The sequence below is a fragment of the Taudactylus pleione genome, unplaced genomic scaffold, assembly GCF_031769625.1.
Source record: "Taudactylus pleione unplaced genomic scaffold, aTauple2 ptg000179l, whole genome shotgun sequence".
Lineage (NCBI taxonomy): Eukaryota > Metazoa > Chordata > Amphibia > Anura > Myobatrachidae > Taudactylus > Taudactylus pleione.
Window position 1 is genome coordinate 3614167 of NW_028284581.1, and position 22726 is coordinate 3636892.

General features: G+C 47.3%; 1 protein-coding gene across 1 annotated transcript in view; it reads left to right on the forward strand.

Annotated features, from left to right (window-relative positions):
- The first annotated feature begins 338 nt into the window (after positions 1 to 338).
- The window catches only part of LOC148519877 (protein kinase C delta type-like), a 55049-nt gene continuing 32661 nt past the window's right edge, over positions 339 to 22726 (forward strand). Inside the window, exons 1-3 of the mRNA XM_088475824.1 lie at positions 339 to 579; positions 7765 to 7853; positions 22267 to 22437. Coding sequence (XP_088331950.1) covers positions 339 to 579; positions 7765 to 7853; positions 22267 to 22437 — 501 coding nt within the window. The remainder of the gene's footprint in view (positions 580 to 7764; positions 7854 to 22266; positions 22438 to 22726) is intronic.

Sequence of the window (22726 nt, forward strand, 5' to 3'; positions counted from 1 at the left end):
ATGCTGATTGAGGAGAAGTGATGACTAGTAAAAAAAATGAATATGAACATAGGCACCACTTCCAATTTAGATATAATTACATTGCATATTAGATGGGCTCCATCTTATATACAATTAGTAAAAAAAATTAAAGACAATCTACAAATTCTTCTAATCTCTAAAACACAGACCCTCTCTCATAGTAAACACATTATAGTGTATATGGGGGAGCAGCAAGACTGGTGAGATCACATGATGCCCGTGCGCTGGCATCACACACCTGTAGCCAGGGCAATGCAGCTGTTACTTTCAGAGTGGAGAACGGCAGTTGGAAGACTGAGCTCATCCTACTACTGGACATGGAAGCTGTTGGAGGAAAAGCGCAAGTGAGTGAGAAGATGGCAGGAAGACGGGCTCTGAAGAGGAAGCCGAGTGAGCCCAAGAAGACAACAAATCGTAATGCTGGTCATGGCAAGAAGAAGAAGCAATGGAATAGAAGAAGATGGACCGACGACTCGTCCAGCTCAAATTTGAAGAAGAAGAAGAAGAAGAGGGATGAGAGCAAGACGGAGTCATCAGACTGTAACCAGCCAAGATCAGGTAGAGAGGGGAAGGTAGTTCAATCAGGCCAAAAGTTTCTCAGTATAGGGCAGCTGTAGATCCCCTGCACTATCAGTCAGATTCAAATTGTAGCAAGATGTCTGTTAAAATTAGTTATGTTACTTGGCCAAGGTTGTATATGTTACGTGTTATGACATAATCAATATTGAGGGGATTTTTTTTAAAGTTTCATGTACTATGGGTGACTTAATACAGTTAAGGTACTAAAGAGACATTTATAAAAGGCTGGAGAAAGATAAAGCAGAGAAAGATTCAGTGGGAGATTTATCAGAGTTTGGAGAGAAGTCAAGTGAAGAGAGATAAAGTACCAATCAGTGGTGGCTCCAGAGGTGGGGCTGCAGCACAGTCCAAAATTCAAATAGGGGAGCCACACCAACTACCAGTGAGTCCCGGACAGCGATGTTTGGCAGCGTGTGAAATGGCAGTTGGTGTGGCTCCCCTATTTGAATTTTGAACTGTGCTGCACTCCCACCTCTGGTACCAACCATTAGCTCCTAACTGTCATATTTCAAACACAGGGCCTAATTTATCAATGAGTTTTAGTTCTCACAATGGGCGGAATTCAATTGTATTCGCGGCCCGCATCTCCCGTCTAAAGTGACAGGAGATCGCAGGCCGCTATGCAATTGTCCAAGATTTTCGTGCGCCCATAGAGGTCAGGTTTAGCCGCGTAAAACAGCTAAACCCTACCAAAGTGCTTCGCGCGATCGCGAAAAGTGATGTTTGGGTGCCCAAACATGTCACTTTTCGCACATTTCAGCTCTCATCCCTCAGGGGCTGCGAGCTGAAATGTAGCGCTGGCAGCTCATCGTGCCCGACAGGAGCAAGAATTGAATAGCTCCGTCGGGCGCGATAGGGGCTAGAAAGAATTGAATTCCGCCCAATGAGTAATAAAACTCATTGTGTATGATAATGGTGCTCCAGCCAATCAGCTCCCAACTGTAATTTTTGAAACAGATGACAGTTGGAAGCTGATTGCCTGGAGCACCATTATCATGCCCAATGAGTTGTATCACTCGTTATGAGAACTAAAACTCGTTGATAAATGAGGCCCACAGTCTGTAAACTGACATGAGCTGATTAATTGGTAATTTATCTCTCTTCACTTTATGTGTCTCCAAGCTTTGTAATAAATCTCCCACATAAATGTGGTGTAACTTGTAGCAGCCAATCAGATCCAACTGTCATTTTTTTTAGTTAAGTTTGAAAAATGAAAGCAGCTTCTATTTTGCATAAAGTACTCATCAAATCCTCTTCTACATCTCTATTGCGTTCATTGCATCCAACTGAGCAGCTCATCCAGTCAGCATTCTTCCACAACCTGCCTCCAGCTGTTAAATATGATTACTAGAATTATTACTATTATCTAAATAATTATTGTGCAAGGTCTGTCCCATCACTGATATGCATGCGCAGTTGGAGTAGTGGCCTGCACCCCAATGGTTCCCAGGGCTGCCATCATAAATTCTGGGGCCTGGTACTAACAAAATAGGCAGCCCTCCCCCCCATGGAGCTATAGCAGGGGTTTTGCCTAATTTGGTGCGTAAACCCGGGATGACTTAGCATCGGGAGGTGGGTGGCACAGGGCAGGGAAGACTGGACAAGGGGTGGCAAAGGGCAAGGAAAGCTGGTTGGTCCAGGGGGGCAAAGGGCAGTAGGAGAGGGGCAGAGAAGACAGGCAGGCTGGCTGGACATGGGGAAGGGGGTGCAGGGCAGACAGGTTGGCTGGCTGGAGTAGGAGGGGGGGCTCAGGGAACACTGGCTGGTCTGGGGAAAGGCAGGGAAGTTTAGCTGGCTGAACTGGGGGGGCGCAGGAGAGACTGGCTGGCTCTACTTGGGGTAACAGCGCTGGCTGGACAAGAGAAGAGGGGGGGTACAAGGCAGGGTCAACATACCTGCGTTCTAATGTCCTGAGAGAGATTGGGCCCATCTGGCTGCTGCGAGGAATGCACCCTGTGGCAGGCAAGGAGAAAGACAGAGCATCAGCGCCGCTGCAGCTTTTGAACTATGCAGCCGGCCGTGAGCCAATCAGCTCGCGGAACGGCAGCCAATCAGGAGTGGCCGCTCCTGATTGGCTAATCAGGAGCTGCTGCTCCTGATTGGATGCCTTTCCGCGAGTCAATCAAAGATCACGGCCAGCTCCAGTACATGATGGAGAAGAGGAGAACCTGCTGGGAACAGCGTAAATATGTAAATATGGGGGCGGAGGGGCGGTATAGAGTGGGAGAAGAGCGGGAGCGGATGGAAAGGAAGTAGAGAGGGAAGCGGATAGAAAGGAAGTGGGACTGGACTAGGCAGGGAGAGGAGCCAACGATAGATTGAGGTGACGGCATATGCCATGTCCTATTACTAATTATTATTATGTTTTCTACTTCAGGGTCCATAGGGTATCCACAGGATACCTTGGGTATAAGTGATGACGTCAGGCATTGGGCACCATAGAGTTAAAGCTTTCAGCCTCCCAGGATGCACTAGGGTCCCCCTCCTATACCCCGCCCCCGAGCCAAGGCATCTCAGTTTAGTTTGGTGCCCGGCCGGAGTCGGATGCACCTGTTAGAGGGGGGCCATGAAGAGCCCCTGAAAGTTTTCTTCAATGCAGCTGTGGCTGCACATCTGGAAGTACAGCATGGACAGTCAGTCCTGACATCCATGCTGTCTTCCCTACACCCCCGCCGGTACCAGAACGCCGGTACCGATCCGGGGATGCTGGTAGGCATCTGGGGTCACAGCTAGCGGTGACCCCAGATGTTTAGGACCATGGCCGGATTTAAGGGGGTTAGCAGGTAAGCAGCGGGGTCCCGCGGTGGGTCCCCGCTGATACATGGTCCAGAGTCCCCAGGCAGGGGGCTCCCTGGGGACTGGCTGCAGCGTGGAGCCAGGTTCTAACCTGCGCTTCCACTACCCCCCTGGGACAGCAGGACCGCGGCAGAGCGGTAGCGCTGCGGCATCCCAGGGGTTAAATGCATGCCAGGGGAGCGCGCCTTCCCTGTCTCACAGCCGGCGCCTCCCACGCTGCACACAGCCCTCTCTGCACACGCCGACTGGCCCTGTGGCAGCGCTCCTCCCCCAGGCCAGCCTCCTCTATGCTCCTCGGTGGCCATCTTCTAGAACGCATGGTGAACGCTGCTGGAAGTCTGGATGGAGGCATCGTGGTCTGGGTCCCCCCGCATACCTCTCCTCCGCTGTGGTCAGGTCTGCGTATGCAGCGCTGTGTCCTACCAGACTCTGTGTCTGTGTAGTTGATTTATCAGCGCTGTTAGTGCAGGAATTGATTTTCTTTGCATTGTATGTGACTGTGCTAGCGCTGCTGCCTGTACTTTTCCTTTCTAAAACTGTCAGCCTTATTACTGTCCCTGCTCTTTCTGCTAAAGCCCTTGCGGTGCGGTGCTGCAGGGTGGTCTCTCGCTATACTAAAAGTATTGGTGAGAGGGGTCACATACTTTCCACCATTATGTCTGAGAGTGACTTTCCTCTCCAGCTTCAGTGTACTACGTGTAAAGTACCTATAGCGGAGGAGGAGGGTAACGTGGAGGGCCTATGCCGGAAGTGTTTTTTATTGGCGCAGCCAATTACGGTCACAGCACCGGTACCGGAGCTGCCCTGGGCTTGTTTCGCTCAGGCGCTTACAACCTTAGTGGGCCAGTTAGCTCCGCAGCCCGTGTTCTCACAGATGGGATTGTCCCAGCAATCAGTGGTGTCGTCACCCATGCAGGGTTTCCCGAGGCAATTGGTGGGAATGGTCTCTGCACCCGGACGTTTTTCAACTACTGGTGGACAGGTGGGGTCTTCCAGAGATCGACCTTATGGCGTCCCGGCACAACAGCAAGTTACCGGTGTACGGGTCTCATACAAGAGACGAAAAGGCGTCTCTGGTGGATGCTCTGTCAGTCCGGTGGACGTTCCGGTTCGCGTATCTGTTTCCTCCGGTTTCCCTTCTTCCGCGAGTGATCCGGAAATTCAAACAGGAAGGAGGGACGCTCCTGTTGGTAGCTCCCGCATGGCCCAGTCGGCACTGGTTCTCAGACCTGCAGGGTCTGTCCGTGGACAGTCCTCTGCGGTTACCACTACGACCGGACCTTCTGTCACAGGGTCCTTGTCTTCACCTGGACCTGACTCGGCTGCCTTTGACGGCGTGGCTGTTGAGACGGCCATGTTGAGATCCAGGGGGTTTTCCAGCTCTGTAGTGCGAACCATGCTAAGAGCTCGGAAACCGTCTTCCGCAAGAATATACCATCGCGTGTGGCATACGTTCTTCCAATGGTGTCGACCGAGAGGTTATGCACCGCGGGAGTTTCGTCTGTCTAGAGTGCTAGCCTTCCTACAAGCGGGACTAGACCATGGGCTTCGCCTTGCTTCTTTGAAGGTGCAGGTTTCTGCTCTGTCTGTCTGGTTTCATCGTAGGATTGCTACAATCCCTGATGTGCGCACCTTTATGCAAGGTGTTCTGCGAATTCAGCCGCCATTTGTTCCACCTGTGGCGCCTTGGGACTTGGCTGTGGTCCTGAGGGCTCTCCAGGGACCGGCGTTTGAACCACTGGGCTCAGTGGATCTTAAACGGCTAACAGCTAAGACTGTTTTCCTTCTGGCCATAGCTTTGGCCAGACGTGTTTCTGATTTAGGGGCTCTCTCTTGTAGACCCCCTTTCTTGATTTTTCATGGGAACAGGGCAGTACTACGCACTCGACCTGAATTTCCTCCCAAAGTTGTTTCCCGGTTCATGTTAACGAGGAAATAGTTGTACCGGCTTTTAACTCACCTGGCCTTTCTGTGGGTGAGGCCACTTTGGATGTTGTGCGGGCCTTAAGGACTTATGTTGACCGCACTTCTTCGTTTAGGAAGTTGGACGCCTTGTTTGTCCTCTATGGCTTCCGTAAAAGGGGTTGGCCTGCTTCAAAGCAAACTTTGGCAGCCTGGATCCGTATGGCGATTTCAGAAGCTTATCTTCATGAAGGCCTGCCGGTTCCTCCTTCTGTGAAGGCTCATTCCACTAGGTCTGTGGGTCCTTCGTGGGCAGCTCGACGTGGTGCTTCTGCAGTCCAGATCTGCAAGGCGGCCACGTGATCCTCTGTCCATACCTTTGTGAGGTATTACTCGTTTGACACCTTTGCCTCACAGGATGCTTCCTTCGGGCGGCGGATTCTCCTTTCAGCACAGGAGCGTCCCCACCCTTAAAGGATACTGCTTTGGGACATCCCCAAGGTATCCTGTGGATACCCTATGGACCCTGAAGTAGAAAATATGAGATATGGTAAGAACTTACCCTTGTTATCTCTATTTCTACGAAGTCCATAGGGTTCCACAGGACTCCCGCCCTGTCGCACCTGTGCTGCAGATGGGCTTTGCTCTGGTCACCGTTTTTTCCGTCTCCCTTTGGTGAGAATGTGATTCTTGTGTGTGTCCAGATCTTTTTTCTCTCTCTTCCTTCTCCTCCTCCGGCCTATGGCTTGGTACGAAACTGAGATGCCTTGGCTCGGGGGCGGGGTATAGGAGGGGAACCCTAGTGCATCCTGGGAGGCTGAAAGCTTTAACTCTATGGTGCCTGATGCCTGACGTCATCACCTATACCCAAGGTATCCTGTGGAACCCTATGGACTTCGTAGAAATAGAGATAACAGGGGTAAGTTCTTACCATATCTCATATTTTATTAAGTGCTGACATATTATGAAAGTGCAAAAGCTATTACATTTCCCCCTAAATGTGATTATGTTTTTGTTTATTCTTTTATGAATCTATAAAATCTACTTTACGTGTTACAACTTTATATATTTTACTATGTTTGATCTAACGGAAGATATTTTAATATGAACAACGCAAATGGTAATCTAAAAAAAGTATACAAGGAAAATGACACATGGCATGAGATAATTTCAGGTGCTTTGTAGGATATTTTGGTATCTTATAAACACATTTTTAGATTGTACTATACACTTACACATAATTGTAAGTTGCTCTTTCAGTTATACCCCTTTAAGACATATGAACTGGGAAATTTCTTGATCAGACCCGGGAATTTCTCCTGTGCAAATTCCCGGGTATTGGGTCGATACCTCCCTTTCACACTATAGCATCCAGACATAAGCAGGATTTTTTAGTTTTTAATATTACCTGCCTCTCCTCTGCTCTTCCTAGTCTATCCCCTTTCCGGCTGCCGCTGATGATGTCATCATCATCCAGCAGGCAGCCGACCAATCACTACAGGCATTTTATTTTATTATTATTAAATTATTTAAATGTGCCCTGGTGGTCCAGCGGGAGTGCTGTGGCAGAGACCCGCCGGCGGGTGTCCCCGGCGTCTGGCTCTGGAGGTGGTGAGCAGCAGCGCTGAGCGTCCTATAGGACGCTGTGCACTGCCAACTCAAAGCAGCAGCGCTAAACGTCCGCACTGCCAACTCAAAGCAGCAGCAATGGGCGTCCTATAGGACGCTCTGCGCTGCCAAATCATTGTTTGCTGCAGCCCAGCAGTAGTAAATTCCCGGGTAGCACCATTCAGACATAAGCAGGGTAATTTCCCGGGACTTAAGTCCAGTCCCGGGAAATTCCCTGGTCAATTGAAGGGTCAGCTACCTGGGAACGTGTTCCCGGGTGGGTACCTTTCAGACATAACCGGCAACCCAGGAATTTGGCCAAATTGCTGGGATTCTCAGCATATCTGAAAGGGGTATAAGCTGCTGCAATTATGTTGTGAATTGTAATTTTATTTAAAAACAAACTAGAAAAGATGCTGCAGTCTTTAATATATAGTAAATAGTACTATTTTTGAAATATTAATTTCATGTATTACGTTTATTAAGCAAGGTTAATTATAAGAAAAAACAGCTAAGTAATTTATATCCAGACGGAGTAGTTTAATGATTTGATGGGTGATTAAATGAAACGAGACAATGTATATGTACATACCTAGGCTCTGGGAAGTTGTAACAATTAATAGGTGAATATGGATTGTAAAGAGATAACTGGGAACATTATGCACATTAAAGGTGGAGGTTATTATACAATTAGGCCTGTTGTATCCTAGTAACTAAAGGTGTCCAGCTACAATGCATTTTATTTAGTGGTCCCAATGAACCCACTTCTGTAATAGACAACACCATCTTTGCTGTGACCTTATTATGCATCTTGTTACACAGTAAATTAATCATCTTTTCCTTATTTTACTCCACAAGGTCCAAGCAGCGTCTCGGCAGCCTGCCCCGGTGATGTCATCGACCGGTTCACCATCCACCGTGAGCTGGGCCGGGGCGGCTTCGGAAAAGTAAGTTATATTACTTCCAATTTGTTCTGAGGGTTTATTATGGGTATGTATTGTATCTTATGCATATGCACACAGATATATTAGTCTGTGTATAATAATAGGTCCTAATCCTAATCAGAAACTAATCCTTCTGCAAATATGTGATTATTGAACCATTAAGGTAGTTTTAGCTGTGCCATAATAGACAGCTCTCTGTAGGTCATTTGTTCTCAGTTATTCCCCAGGGTTCCCCATGACAGCCTATTTGCTTTTTGTACCCCAGACATTTGCCAAGCAATACATTTGTCTATTATTATAAAATTGGCCCTTGATAAAATTAGGCCATGATGTTTGTGTGATGACCTAATGACACACATGTGCACATCTCACCTAACATGCACAGTACATGCCCCACCTCTCACTGCACACACCATGCACATTAGGTGTGACCTGAGAGTGCACACTACAGCAACGTGTCAGAAAGGGACTGGGAATGTTGGCATGGATGTATCTATGATGGGTGCAGGGTATGCAGTGCATACAAGCCCATGGATGATACTTGCCTATCCATCGGCATCACTAAAATCACAGTGGAAATGGCACTAGTGCTATGTTCCCAGAGACTAACACATGCACAGTAGACTCTGGCTGATTCTACTTTGCATATGTACCGGCGAGGAGGGCTGCATGGAAGCAGCACATAGCTAGAAACTGAAGAGATGGACCCACTTTTCTTAATCTGTACCTGTATGAAGGGTAATGAGACTGGAGAGGGCGGGGAATACATGGTAGTGGACCAGTAATGAATATATTGGATAAAATGTTTAGGTTCCACTAAAAATAGAAAAATATACAATAGAATGAATTGGACGAACACACCTACAAAAACACCTACACACACGCATACACACACACTTATTTCTTGCATATTACAATTTATGAAAAATGTCGAACTGACAATAAAACTATAGACCACATACAGAGCTTCAGGATCAGACATTTTAGTTTTGTTATCAGGGCCTTAGGACACTCTATAAATATTATTTTTACTAAAAAAGTGGAAAGGGGTATTTTCTTACCCTCATCACATTATTTTAGTATCACCAGTGGCGTATTTATATAGGGTGTACACAGCCCCTGTGTCCAGGGGGGCCCACACACCGCACACCCTGCACCCAATGAAATATACTCACCTCTCTGTTGGGCCGGCACTGGCTGCAGCACTGCAGAATCACCGGGAAAATGGGCACCGGTGATTTGCACATGCACAGTACAGATGTTTCGGGAACGTTGTACGCGCGCCAATTTTCCCGGAAACCTGCACATGTGCAGTAGACCCTGTCACAATGCCAGAGTCTACTGCACCGCCGGAGAGGAGGGGGCCCGGTCGAAGCTTGCACATGGACCCCCTCCTCTCTTAAAGTGGAGCCTGCACACGGTGCTCCTTCTGTCTTTAAGCGCTTCTGAGTAGCACATGTATTAAAGGGCTTTTGGAGCAGTTTTCCTGAAAAACTACTCCAAGCCCTTCAATCTGCATATTTTTACTAAGCAGATCACATTGCCCATACTTGTTATAGGAAATGTGATCTGCTTAGAGTTAATAAAATTAAATTGTAAAAAAATACCAGAGAAATCTCTTTGATAATAACGCCATTTTCCATGCTTTCCCCTGTTTCCCTGACTCCTGCTTTGCTCTAACTGGCGGTAGCCGGCACCTGTAATCAGCTTTACGGTCTATATAGACCACAAGCTGGTAACTTCAAATAAAAATAGTTTAAAAAAACAAACAAACACTCCAGTGAGGTTCTCTAGGACTCCAGTCAGCTGGTCTCTGGGCTTCTGCACTGTGACCCCCGATCACCGGGCAGGTAAGTGTAAACTGAACAGGGGGGTGGGGATCGCAAGGGGGAAGGCGGGGGGGGGGCTTTGGGAGCAATCACGTTCACAAGGGGGTGTAAACCAGCAGCGCATGCGCTGACACCTTGTCACTGTAGTGAAGTGTAAAAGGTAGATTTGCATTGCCAAAGCTTTATCACAAGCTCTGACCCTGCATACAATATCTGATACATCCTACTGATGTATTCAAATATCGCAATGCTAATTTGGGTGATATTATCACAACCCTTCTGCATCTTAGATGTGGATTGTGATAAATATAGCCCTTACTCTGGTGCATGGGGCTAGAGATCCCAGGACACTACTTTCCCTATATGTCCAATTATCACCTGGATGTTCCACACTGCCTCTCTATTCCAGAAAGTGCTTCATGGTACATTACAGCAAGTACCCCCATGTTGAGAACCACTGTAATAGGTGAATGTAAATGTAAGAAGACTGTGTACATGGGACTCTATTACTCTAGAATTCAGCAGTGACTTCTAAGGGAGAATAATTCATAAATTATATGTCTGTATAGTGTATGTCAATATGTCTAATGCTGGCCATACACGCTGCAATTATCGGGACGATCCGCCCGATACCGGCGGATCGCCGCGATAATTGTAGCGTGGGGGGGGGGGCGACCGAGGGTTAAATATTGCTCGTCGGGCATGCTGGATTGTCCAGCATGCCCGTCCAATGCGATATTTACCCGGTAACTGTCGGCCGCATCGGGCAGTGTATGCCCAGCGCGGCCGGCAGACAGACATTTCCTGTGTTCTTTCCTACGGAAGGAACAGAGAAATGTCTCCTTCCCCGGGGGCGGAGCGCAGATGTCGGGCTATACACTGTGAGATTTTTCTCACAGTGTATGCCGCGGACATCTGCGGCTGGCAGCCGGCCAGATAAAATGTCTGTCGGTCTGACAGACATTTTATCTTGCCGTGTATGCCCAGCATAAGTTATGTGTTTTACATGTTAGTGACTAATAAAAATTATTTAGAAATAAAAACATTGTGTAAATATTTATTGTATGGTTTGAAAATCCTCTTCTTTGGTATATTAGGTACCTCCCAGCAGGGGCGGATCTATACTTTTATCTCAGGGGGGGGCGTTTTATTGTTTAATCCTGACTCCTCCCCTCTCTAGCCCCAACTCCTCCCCTCTCCAGTCCCGACTCCTCCATCACATAAATAAATGTATTTAAAATGTATTTGCTTAATTTTAGATAAAACACTATATGCCCGCACACCTTTATACTCCTGCTATTTACATGCACATTTTTATACCCCTGCTATTTACCAGCACACCTGTATATTCCTGAATATATACCAGCACCTCTGTATATCCCTGCTATATACCCGCACACTTGTATACTCTTGTTATACACCTGCACACCTGTATACTCCTACTATATACCTTCACATCTGTATATCCCTGCTATATACCCGCACACCTGTATACTCCTGTGATACACCTGTATACTCCTGCTTTATACCCGCACACCTGTATACTCCTGTTATACACCCGCACACCTGTATACTCCTACTATATACCTTCACATCTGTATATCCCTGCTATATACCCGCACACCTGTATACTCCTGTGATACACCTGTATACTCCTGCTTTATACCCGCACACCTGTATACTCCTGTTATACACCCGCACACCTGTATACTCCTACTATATACCCTCACATCTGTAAATCCCTGCTATATACTCGCACACCTTTACAATCATGGAGTGTAGGCTAAAATAAGCAGAATGTGAAGAATCAGGCTTGTTGTTGCCATATAGTTTATAGCTGCGGCATACACAGAGCACTAAACCTACAATCTACATCCCCTAACGTACAGTGGTAGATTGAGTGTGTGCAGCCAGTGATGGAGATATAGGGGAGGGAAGGGGGGGCACTGGAGATACAGAAATAGCACTGTGATATAGCCCCAGAAATACAGTACACTAAATGGACAAAGCTACCACTCCACTTGGTTTTTAGATTGCTGGCAGACAGGTAGACTGGTCCCCCTTGCACGCTGGTAGGATGGTCCCCCTGGCAGGCAGGCAGACTGGTCTCACTGGCAGGTTGGACCCTCTGGCAGGCAGGTAGACTGGTCCCCCTGGCACGCAGGTAGGATGGTCCCACTAGCAGCAGGCTGGTCTTTAGATGCAGAAGTGCAACATGCGCTCAATAAGTAGCAAGAGTGAGTGGAATACAAGTAGAAATGGAAGGCACAGTTCTACTTCCACTTCCTGTGTACAGTGTACACCCTACACCAGTGTTGGCTAACCTTGACACTCCAGCTGTTGTGGAACTATATATCCCAGCATGCCCTGCCACAGTTTTAGCATGCCCTAATAGCAAAACTGTAGCAGTGCATGCTGGGTTATGTAGTTCCATAACAGCTGGAGTGTCAAGGTTAGCCAACACTGCCCTACACGTTCCACCCACCCAACACTATACTGTTTTTCATTGGTCAACTAGCCTGCCTGTCATGTAACTTTAGTCCCGCCCCCAACAAAAGACATTTCCTTGCCGGACGTCCTTTGATCAGTGCTGTGGAGACACTGGGGTTATGAATCCTGTTCCACAATCAACAAACTATGTTAATTCCCTGCCCTGTCAGCCAAAGGGGTGAGTGGGGAGGAGGAGGGACCTGCTGTGAGACGCTGCACCTGGGAGCTCTGCTCGGCAGGGGTGTACACATGCTGGCAGTCAGTGAGGGAGGAGGGAGCAGGATTGCTGAGACAGCGTGTCCCGTCGCTCTAAAGGTGGTAGTGTGCTAGGGGGGCAGTCACCCTAATCGCCCTCCTTAGATCCGCCACTGGTGCTCTCTCCCTCCTCAGTGTGACACTAACACCCCCCCGGATCATGCATTGAGTTGAGCAGGCTGTGTTCAGCCTGTGCTGTGATCGGAGACTATACCAATAGTGACCATAAATAGGCTTTTTATAATAAGTCACTATATATTAATTCTGTGAGGTCTGATTTTATTCCTTATTGTTTAAGAATACCCACATAGTTGCGCATAAAGGGTGTTGAGTTAATATGCAAAACCTTGGTATAAAAAGCTTTAATATGTGATTTTCCATATAAGGCTGTACCCCCATGGAAGACATCAACAGTGTTCATATATATTTATTGGTATGCAGAATATTTTTATCCACCATTTCCTAATATGCATATTTGCCTACTCTCCCTGGGTTGCTGGGAGCCTCCCGAAACTCGGGTGCCGCTCCTGGCCCCCCACAAGAGTAGGCAGGTCTCCGGAATAGCCTCTGCACCCCCCATGACTGCAAGTGAAAGTTGACAGTCCGGCGGGTGATGATGCGATTTGCACTGATTCGCGTAATCGTAGCTCCGCCCCCTGTTTTACAATGCTGGTAATATCAGCATTATAAAGTGGGGCTGCGATGTTGCAATTGCACCGACATGCCCCCGCAACACCTACTTGAGCCGCCCCCACACCCCCTGTTGCACCGACCTGGCAGCCCCTTCCTGGAGGGGGTTTCCAAAAGGTCGGTAAGTATGCTAATATGTAAGGTACAACAATCATTATGATAAATGTTTTTAAACTGCTTTGCTATATCTTTTGAAATTGTTATAATTAAGTTTAATAAAAGTTATGTTTTATACTCTTTCTTCCCTCTTTCTGATATTACCTAATGACTTCTACAGGATGTTCTTCCTAACCCTATAACAGCTCTATATCTCTCTCTATCCCTTTTCCACAAATATATACATATGTGCTGCCATTTGTACCCCTGACCCTATAATGTTTCTATAACTCTCTGTCCAGGGGCGTTTCTAGAGAGGAGGGGGCTCTCTTCTTCCAGGGGCTGGCTGTGCAATGAGCGGTGTGCGGCCAGCGCCGCACTTATAGACTCTGGGCACTAGAGTGTGCCCAGAGTCTATAACGCATCCACAGGTAACCGGGAAAATGGGCGTGGCGGCCATCATCCCTGTGCTGCGCATGCGCAAACGATGGGAAAATGGGTACGGCGGCCATTTTCCAGTCGTTTTTACAGGCTGAGACACCGGGGCTGACATGGTACTCCTGAGAGGTAAGTTTTATGGGTGCAGGGTGTGCGGTGCGGGCCCCCCTTGGGCCCATATGCCCCGCACACCCTGCACCCATTATAAATACGCCCCTGTCTCTGTCCAGTCAAATGTGTCCCTATTACACTAATATATACATCATACTTGCATACTTTTGAAAAACAGTTTCAGGGAGATTGAAGATAGCAGCTGAATGTGCCATTGAGGGGGCGTGGTCCACTCCGCCCAATGGGCGTGTCTAGCTCCACTTATGGGTTTATATATTCCTATAAGCTAAGCCCCCTGCTCCCCCACTGACATTAATATATCTCTGCCCTGCCACGTTTACATTAATACTCCCTCTCCCCCTGTCACATTCACATTACTAGATCCTCTCCACACACATTCACATTACTAGATGCCCTCCACACACACATTCACATTACTAGATGCCCTCCACACACACATTCACATTACTAGATGCCCTCCACACACACATTCACATTACTAGATGCCCTCCACACACACATTCACATTACTAGATGCCCTCCACACACACATTCACATTACTAGATGCCCTCCACACACACATTCACATTACTAGATGCCCTCCACACACACATTCACATTACTACTAGATCCCCTCCACACACACATTCACATTACTAGATCCCCTCCACACACATTCACATTACTAGATCCCCTCCACACACACATTCACATTACTAGATCCCCTCCACACACATTCACATTACTAGATCCCCTCCACACACACATTCACATTACTAGATGCCCTCCACACACACATTCACATTACTAGATGCCCTCCACACACACATTCACATTACTAGATGCCCTCCACACACACATTCACATTACTAGATGCCCTCCACACACACATTCACATTACTACTAGATCCCCTCCACACACACATTCACATTACTAGATCCCCTCCACACACATTCACATTACTAGATCCCCTCCACACACACATTCACATTACTAGATCCCCTCCACACACATTCACATTACTAGATCCCCTCCACACACACATTCACATTACTAGATGCCCTCCACACACACATTCACATTACTAGATGCCCTCCACACACACATTCACATTACTAGATGCCCTCCACACACACATTCACATTACTACTAGATCCCCTCCACATACGCATTCACATTACTAGATCCCCTCGACACACATTCACATTACTAGATCCCCTCCACACACACATCCACATTACTAGATCCCCTCCACACACACATTCACATTACTAGATCCCCTCCACACACACATCCACATTACTAGATCCCCTCCACACACACATTCACATTACTAGATGCCCTCCACACACACATTCACATTACTAGATGCCCTCCACACTCACATTCACATTACTACTAGATCCCCTCCACATACGCATTCACATTACTAGATCCCCTCGACACACATTCACATTACTAGATCCCCTCCACACACACATTCACATTACTAGATGCCCTCCACATACACATTCACATTACTAGATGCCCTCCACACACACATTCACATTACTAGATCCCCTCCACATACACATTCACATTACTAGATGCCCTCCACACACACATTCACATTACTACTAGATCCCCTCCACATACACATTCACATTACTAGATCCCCTCCACACACACATTCACATTACTAGATCCCCTCCACATACACATTCACATTACTAGATGCCCTCCACACACACATTCACATTACTACTAGATCCCCTCCACACACACATTCACATTACTAGATCCCCTCCACACACATTCACATTACTAGATCCCCTCCACACACACATTCACATTACTAGATCCCCTCCACACACATTCACATTACTAGATCCCCTCCACACACACATTCACATTACTAGATGCCCTCCACACACACATTCACATTACTAGATGCCCTCCACACACACATTCACATTACTAGATGCCCTCCACACACACATTCACATTACTACTAGATCCCCTCCACATACGCATTCACATTACTAGATCCCCTCGACACACATTCACATTACTAGATCCCCTCCACACACACATCCACATTACTAGATCCCCTCCACACACACATTCACATTACTAGATCCCCTCCACACACACATCCACATTACTAGATCCCCTCCACACACACATTCACATTACTAGATGCCCTCCACACACACATTCACATTACTAGATGCCCTCCACACTCACATTCACATTACTACTAGATCCCCTCCACATACGCATTCACATTACTAGATCCCCTCGACACACATTCACATTACTAGATCCCCTCCACACACACATTCACATTACTAGATGCCCTCCACATACACATTCACATTACTAGATGCCCTCCACACACACATTCACATTACTAGATCCCCTCCACATACACATTCACATTACTAGATGCCCTCCACACACACATTCACATTACTACTAGATCCCCTCCACATACACATTCACATTACTAGATCCCCTCCACACACACATTCACATTACTAGATCCCCTCCACATACACATTCACATTACTAGATGCCCTCCACACACACATTCACATTACTACTAGATCCCCTCCACACACACATTCACATTACTAGATCCCCTCCACACACACATTCACATTACTAGATCCCCTCCACATACACTTTCACATTACTAGATGCCCTCCACACACACATTCACATTACTACTAGATCCCCTCCACATACACATTCACATTACTAGATTCCCTCCACACACTCATTCACATTACTGGATCCCCTTCGCACACACATTCACATTACTAGATCCCCTTCGCACACACATTCACATTACTAGATCCCCTCCACATACGCGCATTAATTGCACTCTGAAATGGAACTCACTGACAGCCATACATTTATTGATTAAATGGATGGCTGTCAATGAGTGCCCTTTCAGAGTGCAGTTTATGCCTGTGACACACTTACCACCGCTAGTCACCACGGTGTATAATATATGAGTCTGTGACGCAGTTCACTTTAAATCTCCTTACATTTGAGGCCACCTTGGGGATAGAAAAGGCCACCCACCTGTGCCACTGATCAGTCCAGCGGCAGCGCCACTAATCAGTGCAGCCACAGCACCGCTGATACCGCGACTGTGCTAGGGTGTTCGCTGCCCCCCTGCAAACTATAAATTTGCACCCTCCTACAAATGCGATAGGCAGTGGATGATGCTGGAAAGAGGCAGTGGGTGACAGTCAATAGGTGACAGGTAGTGGGTGATGCTGGGGAGAGGCAGTGGGTGACACTGGGAAGAAGCAGTAGGTGACACTGGGAAGAGATTAGAGGGTGACAGAGAGGGAAACAGGGAGAGGGAGTGAGTGATGAGAAGCAAAGATGCAGAGGGTGACAGCGAGAGGGCGATGTGAAGAGGCAGTGGGTGACGGGCAGAGACTGACAGCGAGAGGCAGGAGGTTACAGGGAGAGGCAGTGGGTGAAAGACCGTGGGTGACTGGAGAGGAAGGGTGATGGAGAGAGGCAGTAGGAAGTAGGAAGAGAGGCTGGCGCAAACAACAGATGGGCAGAAAGGCTGGTGCAGAGGATGGACAGAAAGGCTGGGGCACAGAGGAAAAAGTCAGAATGCTTGCACAGGAAAGAAAAGAGCTGAGAGGCTGACATAGGCAAGAACAGATACCACTTAGACCACCTTACGTGTCTCCACACGCCACTTCATGTGCCGCCACCGCACATGCCTCCACAAGTCACTCAGACCACCACATGCAACTTTGACCTCCCGCTCTTACAAGAAATACCACACTGACCCTCCTCACATCCCCCAACGAATACCCCTATTATTGTCCCCAATTACTGTTTTTCTAAAAAAAAACCTCTCACCTCCTAAGAGCTCTCTGTGGATCTAGCAGGTGCTGGGTCGGGGCGGCAGCTGCTTTATACGCTGTCTAGTGGACCTCCTCAGCTCCTACTGCTGTTGCATTCAGACTCCTGCTCCACCCTCTCTTTTCTGATGGGTCTAAACGGCCAGGTGCTGCACACTAGACTAGCCTGCACACAGAAGCCCATTATGTTTATGGTGGAGGGACTGATGTAGACAGCCCCACACATCACAGTCCCCTTCATCACAACCCCTCACATCACAGCCCCCCTTTAGCACAGCTCCTCACATCACAGCCCCACTTTAGCACAGCTCCTCACATCACAGCCCCCTTCAGCACAGCCCCTCACATCACAGCCCTTCACATGACAGCCCCTCACACCACAGTCCCCTTCACATGACAGTCCCTCACATCACAGCCCCTCTCAGCACAGACCCTCACACCACAGCCCCCTTCAAATGACAGTCCCTCACATGACAGCCCCCCTCACACCACAGCCCCCCTTAGCACAGCCCCTCACATCACAGCACCCTTCAGCACAACCCCTCACATCACAGCCCTTCACATGACAGTCCCTCACATGACAGCCCCTCTCAGCACAGCCCCTCACACCACAGTCCCCTTCATCTTAGCCCCTCACACCACATCCCCCTTCAGCACAGCCCGCCTCATATCACAGCTCTTCACATTACAGTCCTTCACATCACAGCCCCCCTCAGCACAGCCCACCTTAGCACAGCCCCCTCAGTAAAGCCCCCTTTCATGTCCCTGCCAGTAGCCAACTTACCTGTCGGGTCACGCACAGCAGGGAACTGGCAGCGACAGCGAGGGATTGGCATTGACAGTTCCATTGCGTCTCTGGAGTAATGGGCGGGCCGACAATGTAAGTGCTGTCTGCCTCTGAGGAGAGGGGAGGGAAGGGGAGGAGAGGGGATGGACCCAATCAGGGGTCACAAAGGCAGCCAGCAACAGCAACACTAAACTCAGCTGCAGCAGGCAGGGAGAGCACCTCTCTAGCCTGGCGTGTCTCCCTGCAATGCTGGCTTTGCTGAGTGTGTTATGCCAGCCCTGTCTCCGCCGATGCCGCCAAGCAGTCTGCCCGCTGGTCTCAAAGAGCACTGCTGGCTAGCCGGCCACCGCTACCGACAACCCTGCAACCCATAACCCCGTGGTGGCCGGCCTTTAAGTAACATGGTGTCACGCGTCATGATGTCATGACGTCCCCATGCAGCCCCCGCTCCTGGCATTCCCAGACTCGTGTATGTGCAGTCCGAAGTTTAAGAAATAAAAAATAAAACCAGGAGTTGATGTACACCTTGCGGGGCAGAGGGAGGCATCATTAAAAATCGGGAGCCTCCCGCTAAAATCGGGAGGGTAGTCAAGTCTGAGATACATATGTGCTGCCATTTGTACCCCTGACCCTGTAATATCCCTATATCTCTCTGTCCCATCACATGTATCCCTAGTACACTAATATGTACATATGTGCTGCCATTTGTGTCCCTGACCCTGTAATGTCCCTATATCTCTCTGTCCCATCACATGTATCCCTATTGCACTAATATATACATATGTGCTGCCATTGTACCCCTGACCATGTAATGTCCCTATATCTCTCTGTCCCATCACATGTATCCCTATTACACTAATATATACATATGTGCTTACATTTGTACCTCTGACCCTGTAACCTATCTATATCTCTCTGTCCCATCACATGTATCCCTATTACACTAATATATACATATATGCTGCCATTTGTACCCCTGACCCTGTAACCTATCTATATCTCTCTGTCCTATCACATGTATCCCTATTACACTAATATATACATATATGCTGCCATTTGTACCTTTGACCCTGTAACCTATCTATATAACTCTGTCCCATCACATGTATCCCTATTACACTAATATATATATATATGTGCTGCCAATTGTATCCCTGACCCTGTAAAGTCCCTATTTCTTTCTGTCCCATCACATGTAGCATATTACACTAATATATATATGTGCTGCCATTTGTATCCCTGACCCTGTAACCTATCTATATTTCTCTGTCCCATCACATGTATCCCTATTACACTGATATATGCATATGTGCTGCCATTTGTACCCCTGATCCTGTAATGTCCCTATATCTCTCTGGGCCTGATTCAGAGCCGGACGCTCTTTCAGAGCGCTCGCTCTGAATCAGTGCCCTCCCTCTCTTTTTTTAGAGCGGCCTCCTGGCCGCTCTCATAGCTGTGGGTGACCCCCCACAGCTATAGCGAGTGGCCAAAAAGATGGTCGCGATGGTCAAGACCATTGCGACCATCGGGCTTGCGACAAGACCCTTGTGGTAGGGTCTCGTCTGCCGCAAGCCCTGGAGTGCTTTTGGCTCTATCAGAGCCAAAAGCACTCCCACTGACATCATTTGTGATGTCAGTGGGGCCGGCCCCAGACGGTAGGCGTTCCCATGGGAATGCCTCCGTCTGGGCAGCAACGCCCGCGGCATGCCCACCAAAGGGGGCGTGCTGTCACTCAACATCGACAGCACGCCCCCTCGTATCGAGACCCATAGCGATGGTTTGCCCGTCGCTATGCGGGTCTCGCGCATGCACACGACGGAGCCGGCTCCCTCGTGCGCATGCGGACTTCGCCAACATGGACCCGCTTGCGATCGCTGAGCCCTCGCGAGTGGGTCTGATTCAGGCTCTCTGTCCCATCACATGTATCCTATTACACTAATATATACATATGTGCTGCCATATGTACCTTTGACCCTGTAATGTCCCCATATTACTCTGTCCCATCACATGTATCCCTATTACACTAATATATACATATGTGCTTACATTGGTACCTCTGACCCTGTAACCTATCTATATCTCTCTGTCCCATCACATGTATCCCTATTACACTAATATATACATATATGCTGCCATTTGTACCTCTGACCCTGTAACCTATCTATATCTCTCTGTCCCATCACATGTATCCCTATTACACTAATATATACATATGTGCTGCCATTTGTATCCCTGACCCTGTAATGTCCCTATATCTCTCTGTCCCATCACATGTATCCCTATTACACTAATATATACATATGTGCTTACATTTGTACCTCTGACCCTGTAACCTATCTATATCTCTCTGTCCCATCACATGTATCCCTATTACACTGATATATACATATATGCTGCCATTTGTACCCCTGACCCTGTAACCTATCTATATCTCTCTGTCCTATCAAATGTATCCCTATTACACAATATATACATATGTGCTGCCATTTGTACCCCTGACCCTGTAACCTATCTATATCTCTCTGTCCTATCACATGTATCCCTATTACACTAATATATACATATGTGCTGCCATTTGTACCCCTGACCCTGTAATGTCCCTATTTCTCTCTGTCCCATCACATGTATCCCTGTTACACTGATATATACATATGTGCTGCCATTTGTATCCCTGACCCTGTAATGTCCCTATATCTCTGTCCTATCACATGTATCCCTATTACACTAATATATATATATGTGCTGCCATTTGTATCCCTGACCATGTAATGTCCCTATATCTCTCTGTCCCATCACATGTATCCTGTTACACTGATATATACATATATGCTTCCATTTGTACCCCTGACCATGTAATGTCCCTATATCTCTCTGTCCCATCACATGTATCCCTATTACACTAATATATACATATGTGCTGCCATTTGTATCCCTGACCCTGTAATGTCCCTATATCTCTGTCCTATCACATGTATCCCTATTACACTAATATATACATATGTGCTGCCATTTGTATCCCTGACCCTGTAATGTCCCTATATCTCTGTCCCATCACATGTATCCCTATTACACTAATATATACATATGTGCTGCCATTTGTATCCCTGACCCTGTAATGTCCCTATATCTCTCTGTCCCATCACATGTATCCTGTTACACTAATATATACATATATGCTGCCATTTGTACCCCTGACTATGTAATGTCCCTCTTTATCTCTGTCCCATCACATGTATCCCTATTACACTAATATATACATATGTGCTTCCATTTGTATCCCTGACCCTGTAATGTCCCTATATCTCTGTCCTATCACATGTATCCCTATTACACTAATATATACATATGTGCTGCCATTTGTATCCCTGACCCTGTAATGTCCCTATATCTCTGTCCCATCACATGTATCCCTATTACACTAATATATACATATGTGCTGCCATTTGTATCCCTGACCCTGTAATGTCCCTATATCTCTCTGTCCCATCACATGTATCCTGTTACACTAATATATACATATATGCTGCCATTTGTACCCCTGACTATGTAATGTCCCTCTTTATCTCTGTCCCATCACATGTATCCCTATTACACTAATATATACATTTGTGCTGCCATTTGTACCCCTGACCATGTAATGTCCCTATATCTCTCTGTCCCATCACATGTATCCCTATTACACTAATATATACATATATGCTGCCATTTGTACCTCTGACCCTGTAACCTATCTATATCTTCTGTCCCATCACATGTATCCCTATTACACTAATATATATATATGTGCTGCCATTTGTACCTCTGACCCTGAAACCTATCTATATCTGTCACACACAGGTACTGCTGGCGTATGACGGTCTGAGCAAGAGGAAGGTGGCAATAAAGATCTTGAATAGCAGAGGCCGGTCGGAAGCAGAAGAACAGAGAGCTGAGGTGGAGAGGAGAGCTCTTCATGCCGCCTCAGGAAGCCCCTTCCTTATAAGCAGCCTGCTCACTGTCGAGACCAAGGTATTACCATGAGTGTAACACTGAGCCTTGTGCTGCTGAATTAGGAATAGGTCACACATGTTACACGTATAGTCTCTGTTCTTTGTGCCTGATTAAATCTTCCTGAGGATTTTGCACAATCAATCAAGAAGTGTAATTGAAATAATTATCCAAACAATAATAATCTAGAGTATGTCAAACATTTTTTATAACTTGCGCCAATTTAGAGAACGGAGTCTACGCAGGAAGGGACACAATGGAGCAGGTACAAGTCATGTCATGAGGATATGCCAATTGAAAACTGCATGAC